The 6,901-nt window shown below is 47.6% G+C and overlaps 1 protein-coding gene across 2 annotated transcripts in view; it reads right to left on the bottom strand.

The window, feature by feature from the left end:
• The window catches only part of STOX2 (storkhead box 2), a 127,248-nt gene that overhangs the window by 16,682 nt on the left and 103,665 nt on the right, over positions 1 to 6,901 (bottom strand). For both annotated transcript variants that reach the window (XR_001515346.1, XM_006772664.2), the window contains exon 2: positions 4,821 to 4,973. Coding sequence is in view for 1 of the 2 variants with exons in the window: in XM_006772664.2 (XP_006772727.1) it covers positions 4,821 to 4,973 (153 nt within the window). In the remaining variant the exon portion in view is untranslated. The remainder of the gene's footprint in view (positions 1 to 4,820; positions 4,974 to 6,901) is intronic.

Genomic DNA, 6,901 nt, shown 5'->3' with positions numbered 1-6,901 from the left:
GGCTGCTGATCAACTGAACGCTGTCTCCGTGTCATTCCTTCTTCGCCGACTCCGTCCACACCTTTGGGGACCCCTGGACCTGCTGGGGCTGGACCCCGGCACTGAACCACATGTCCTTCCATTTCTTACAGAAATTCAGCTCCATTGTAACCTTATGGGACCACCATCCTATACACGGTCTGTCGGTCTGTCACTGACCAAATATCCTATGAGGTGCATGACGGTAATCTGGAAGCAGGTCAGGTTGGATCATACTGCTGATATTCAACCGAGTCTGACCCACGGAAATGGCAATTTCAGTGGAGACAGAATGCTTGGGCTCCAGGGCCAGGCTGCTGGCTAGAAATCCATCGCTGTTCATTGATGTGACTGGTTGAATCATGCCCCCCACCCTCTGCCTACCTCCCAGCACCTCAGAATGCGACCTTACTTGCAGATGGGTGTCTTTCTAGAGATAATCAGGTTAACATGAGGTCACTAGGTGGGCCCTCATCCAATATGCCAGGTGCCATCTTTAGAGGAGAAGTTTGGACATAGAGACATGCATAGAGAAGACAGTGGCAGGAGACCCCAGGAGAAGACAGCTGTCTGCCAGCCAAGGACAGTGTCCTGGAGCAGATTTGTCCCTCAGCTTCAGAGGGAACCAGCCAACTCTACCGACACCTGGTGTCGGACTCCGAGCCTCCAGAACTGTAAGACAATACATTTCTGTCGTTTAAGCCACCTGTACCATGTTGTAGCTGCTCTACAAAACCAATACGATTGGTATCTTCTTAACCTCTATTTACTACCATCAAAATGTGGATCGTAATAGCACCTATGCTCACAGAGTTGTGAGTTTAAATGAGTGTAATGTACGTACAACAGTGCCCGACATATAGTGAGTTCTCGATACATATTAGCTATGAGTAGTCTCAACTTTGGGTCAAGACCCATGGAAACCTAGATTACCTTCAAAGGACACTGTATAGCAACCCAGAACAGCTGGGTAAGCTGAGAAGGGTAAGTTCCCCCAATCCTTCCAAACGGTGAAGGTGGGGAACGAAAGCATTAGGTGACGGCCAGGGGTTCTCAAGGGGAGAGAGGCCATGAATGAGATGTAGCACCCCACCTGTTTCGTTACCGCCTTCAGGAGGCACCCTTAGTGACCAGGTGGACAAGGTAACAGTGCCTACGAAGAAGGTATTATTTCATAGAATTGTCTCATTGTGGGCCCGCATGCTTACTTTCAATCTAGGCTCTACTCTTGGGAAACGCACACTGGTTTTCACGCAAATGATTCCAAGGCCAGGATAATTGCAATGTTCCCCCTAAATTTCATGAGAGTTTCTGCACAAAATAAAAACAAATTCCAGGTGAATTAGTGATAGAACCCAAACCTTATCTATGCAATTCTTGAGCGCCTGCATACAACAAAAACTGCCTGTACACAAGAGAAAGCAACTTATAAAGAGCTGCTACGCCCCATTAACAGTCAGAACAGCTTCACGCAGAATTCAGCTCCTGAGAATAGGCCCCGCTTACACTGCCGTCTCATGAATGACACCCCAGGAGCTGCGCGGCACGGCCACCCAGAGGACAAAACCACATGTAAAACAGGGTATCTCACACAGCAGCACCCGTGCAGTCAATGCTAAAACAGAAAGCAGCAGCCCTGGCTGGGTAGCTCAGGTGGTTAGAGCATCATCCCAATACTCCAAGGTTGTGGGTTCAATCACCGGTCAGGACACATACAGCATCAACCAATGAATTCGTAAGTAACTGAAACAGCAAATCTCTCTCTCTCTCTCTCATCAATGAAAACAAAAAATTAAAATACAAATAAGTTTTTCCAAAAAAAAAGGTAAGTTTCATTTTTAAGGCTTCACGATTGAGTTTACTATGCTGTTATATTACAGGAAAAGGCCCAATTCATAAAAATGGCTATTACTACAAAACAAAAATTTACCTGTATTCTAGAATTTGCTGATTGGAGGCCTTCCAAGTGATGATCTCAGAGCCCTTACAAAACTATACAGAATCGTGAGTACACTGTAATCATGCCTTACCATTAGGAATAAGCTCCCTGACTTCCCAAGTGGAGGAATAAGAAAGCGTTTCCATAGAGACTTTACATCTAAAGTGTTTATGTTTTGTATCTGGAAGTATATCGATCAAAAAATGTTTAATTAAAAAAAACCAATAACCCTGGAAACATTCCCTGTTCAGTCATTTCCCAGCCTTCTACCTGTGCATTTCATAAGCCTTCCCTGAAAGCCACTGGTATTGATGATGATAATCTTATTTGTAAGCCCCCCAAGTATAATGACTGACCTTCTGAATTGTCTTTGAAAGCCACTAGAAATCCATGGGGGTCACCTGTCACCTGAAAGGGGTATGTTTGCGTGGATACTGTTAACACCTACTTGTCCCATCACTTTCTGATTCTACCCCCAAAGTTCATCAGGAAATCAGGTTTTGAGGCTCAAACAACAAAGACCAGCTTTCCACCCAACCTAACCCCTCTCTCACCTTTCTACTGAAAGGAAACGGGTTTGCCTGGAAGTTAACAAGGAGAGACAATCAGAGATGGGAAAATGGTATAAAACTTAAGACAATTCATAGGTTCCCAGGGTGGGATCCTGTTAGAGCAGCGGTTCTCAACCTGTGGGTTGCGACCCCTTTGGGGGTTGAATGACACTTTCACAGGGGTCGCCTAAGACCATCGGAAAACACATATATAATTACATGTTGTTTTTGTGACTAATCACTCTGCTTTAATTATGTTCAATTTGTAACAATGAAAATACATCCTGCATATCAGGTATTTACATTACGATTCATAACAGTAGCCACATTACAGTTATGAAGTAGCAACGGAAATAATTTTATGGTTGGGGGTCACCACAACATGAGGAACTGTATGAAAGGGTCGCGGCATTAGGAAGGTTGAGAACCACTGTGTTAGAGTTTTTAAACATTACACATCATTTCACACACATTAACTGAGAAACTGGCAGAGGGGAACACATCACCAGGAAAAGTGGGGAGACTCAATCTGGTCAATCCCTGCTTCATTTGGGAGCAGTCTTTCTGCCCTCCCCATGGTGATGTGCACTTCCCACGCCTGGACTGTGAGTTTGGCCAAAGACGTGTGACTGGGTGTGACATCACCAAAGGGCTGACGAACCCTTGTGCAAATAGCTGGGCTTTCTTGTGCATCTGCCACCCCAATAGACAGCACAGGACTCTGCTTGAGAGGATGGGGTGCAGGTGGAGAGGAGCCACCGTCTGAATCAGCTGACTCCTGGAGCTAAATAAATGTTTATTGCTGAATGCCACTGATGTTCCGTGATTGTTTGTTACCCAGCTTTTGTGCAGCAAACACTAACTGATACAACCAACAGCTTATATAGGGTGTCCCAAAAAATGTATACACACTTTAACAGCTGATAACTCACTTATTTTATACTCCTTTTCGGGTGTAACTGATTTGAAATAATGGGTGAAGGCAGACTAAGCTTTGAACAAAGAAAATTTATCCTAAAGTGCCAGTAGACTTTTTTTTTTATGGGGACACATAAAAGATACAGTTTATGGTACAAAACCAGCACAGTCAACGAATTGAGGGCACACAAGTATCGAGCGAAGTGATTGTTGATGATTGCGATTCCATTGCTTCGAGTTATCAGCAGTGCCTGGACCAGACGGTCATGAGTTTGAAAACAGGCACTGACAAAAAAATTATTCATTTCTGTAGGTTCTTTTAAGTGTTGAAAACGAACTGCATGTTAATAAACACTGACTTTATGAGCATTCAAAGTGTGTATACGTTTTTGGGGGACACCCTGTATTTACTAAGGTCTCTGGTCAGTTGAATGAAAAAGATGTGAAGCGTCTGGGCTTAACGTCAGTAAGCTCTATTTCCATCGAGGTAGTGGTTGCATCCAAGCCAAGCTGACAAACTGATGGCCCAATAATGTGTTTTCCTTGGCTTGCGTGTCATCTGCACACCCGGGGTAAAATCTACACGCACACGACTGCCAATACTTAGGATGACGTAGAGACGCCCCATAAAACTGCATTTCCAGATTCTCTTGAAGAAGCAGAAGGTTTGGCAACTCTGGCAGGGCCTTACTTTTTGGAGGAGAGGGGATAACATAGTGGGGCTGAGAAGTGAGCTGCCTCCTGGAGATGGGCCCACAGTCTTTAGCTCCTCCCCATTCCTAAGAGCTTCCAGCACCGAGGGCAGCCAAGGCCACCCACACAGCAGCTGGGTCACTGTCTTATTATAACAGTTAAGAGAAAACATTTCATTTTTTCTGTCATAATGAGATCTTAACTAATTTACCAAATGCCATGTTCTTAAAACTCATCAGGCCATGACGTAAACATGCCAGATACATTTATCGTGACCTCTCTCCTCTCTCTCTCTCTCTCTCTCTCTCTCTCTCTCTCTGTAGTTTAATCCCTTAGGACTAAAATTTTCAGTTGTTTCTGACTTGCTCCCAGGACTCATGATGTTCATGTATTTAAAGAACGTTGTGTTGCAAAGGTTGAATGGAATCTCGGGAGTTTTTGCCAGAATTCCTCACGGATCCCAATTTAATTTCTTTTGCTCAGTGCCAATTAAAAAAGTATTACAGCTGAAGAAGGCAAATTATTTTGGAAGTAACCCAGGTGCCTTAATGTTTAATTACTTAACTAAGAAAAGTTCCTGGTCACTTTTGGCAACGATGTTTCCCCGTTAGATTCAAACACGAGAGGATGCGTCCATGCGCAGTCTGGGCGCAGCCAGAGCCCACGTCCGCATGGCAAGGGCTCCCTGCTTCTCCCATTACCTGGGAAGCACGTGGTCAGGTGCTCCATCAGGGCCTCTTGGGTGACGGGTTTTCGTGCCGAGTTCATTGCTGAGATGGCCAAGCAAAGGATTTCCCCGAGTGGAATGAACTGAGATTGACTGATGGGAGACATACTGATTGGTGACACATCACCTGCAGAAAGACAATGTTCACAAGTGAGCAGATCATTCAAAGAGCCAGCCATCTGTCACACGCACACCTCACACACACGCCCCTCCCATGACCACACCTGCCCCCGTGTTGTGAGCACAGCCAACGCCAAACCCTGGCACTGTTCACACAAGTGCAAGGCCATCCAGTCGGGTGGAAAGACTCCCACAGAACAGCGGGGGCTCCAGGGGCCTCGACACACAGAACCTGCCTTTAAACCCGGCCACTGGCTTCGCTAGATGTACTGAAAGGCTCGAGGCTTTGGGCAACCATTTCCGCTTTTATTAACTTGGAGCCGATGCATTTACTAACTGGCATCTGCATCGGGACGGACGCATTTATTGGTAACGAGGATTCATTCATTCAAAAGTGACCGCCTTTCGGGTCAGGCACCTGCTGGGGGAGTGGGAACGTGAAGGCCTCTCCCCCCAACACCTCTCCCCAAAGGAGTTTCCACCCAAGTGGAGGAGACAAGTAGACCAAAGGTCAAGGTGCACCAGAGGAAGGTGAACCCCAACTCTGGAGCAGGGAGGGGAGGTGGGGGTGGGACTGAGAAGCAGGAAACGGGAGGTTTTATGGGGGACCTGTAGCCTGAATCCAGGGCTGAAGCAGGAGTGTGTGGGTGGCTGGGAGGCGGGGTGCTGAAGCGGGTGGGAGAACCCACCAGCAGGTGTTTCTGGCGAGTAGAGAGGGCCCACAGGGGTGCAGGCACAGGCGGAGGAAAGCCGTGTGCCCAAGGCCTGCATCCTATGGGGGATGGTGAGCCAGAGAGGGAATGTCAGGAGTGACAGTCAGACGTGAATCAGAAAGATGACTGGTGGCCGGTAAAGCCTGGGCTGCGGGGCAGGGGAGGGCAGATTACATCCAGGAGGGGCTGAGGCCTCTGCACACGTTTGCTTTGCATCTAAGAGCGGTGGCGGGGAGGCTGACCCCGGCGGCCAGGGGCTACCTGGCTGGGCTCTGGAGGAGGTGACAACAGGCAATGCAGGCCTTCACTCCCGCATCTCTTCTCTCCGGCACAGGGTGGCGACTTCTGAGTTCCGCTCCGAGAATTCTAGCCCCCCACAGAGGGGGAGGCTGGGAGAGCCGGAAAGTCTGCTCCCACACCCAGGTGCCCCCTGTTTCGGACTTGGGGGCTCTGTATGGTTTCACTTGGAAGAGGCCCTACAGAAAAAGGGCGAAAGCCATCGGCAGAGCAGGATGTCTGTGAGCTAAGTTTATTTCCCCGCGTGTACTTACATAATTGCTCCTCTCTGTTTCCTAAGCATGCGTCTCTCTTAATAAGCTACATGGCCAGCCAGAACCCAGCCCCGGGTCAGCCAGTGGCATTAAGCAACACCTTCCCGGAAGGTGTCTGGGCAGCCCCCTCACTGTCAGGCACTTAGAGCTGTGCCCAGCGCAACCCTGAGTTTGATGGAGTCCAGAGGCCCTTTGGGAAACAACTCGAACCCTGCTTCGATGGACCGAGTGGGAAATGGTGTGATGGATGAAACCAGGCAGCAGAGGCTGGGAATGAAAACCACCAGGTGAAGGTCAAGTCGAACAGGTGCACCGGACACAGCAGCAGGATCCCAGTGACAAAGGCCTGAACCAGTGGCTCTCAACCTTCCTGATGCCGCGACCCTTTAATACAGCTCCTCATGTTGTGACCCAACCATAAAATTATTTTCGTTGCTACTTCATAACTGTAATGTTGCTGCTGTTATGAATCATAATGTAAATATTTGATAGGCAGGATGTATTTTCATTGTTCTCAACCCACAGGTTGAGAACCGCTGCAGTCTATACTGTTCAATCCTGCCTCCACATATTCTATTTATCCATACTATACCCTTTACTAAGTCAAATCTCACCTAATAAAAACTTCCTGATGACTCTTATTCATGATAATTTCTCCCCCTTTTTCCAGC

The sequence above is a fragment of the Myotis davidii genome, unplaced genomic scaffold (genome assembly GCF_000327345.1).
Source record: "Myotis davidii unplaced genomic scaffold, ASM32734v1 scaffold184, whole genome shotgun sequence".
In the NCBI taxonomy this organism is placed as follows: domain Eukaryota; kingdom Metazoa; phylum Chordata; class Mammalia; order Chiroptera; family Vespertilionidae; genus Myotis; species Myotis davidii.
The sequence above is the reverse complement of the archived record's forward strand: the minus strand, read 5'-3'. Positions and strand labels throughout refer to the sequence as shown.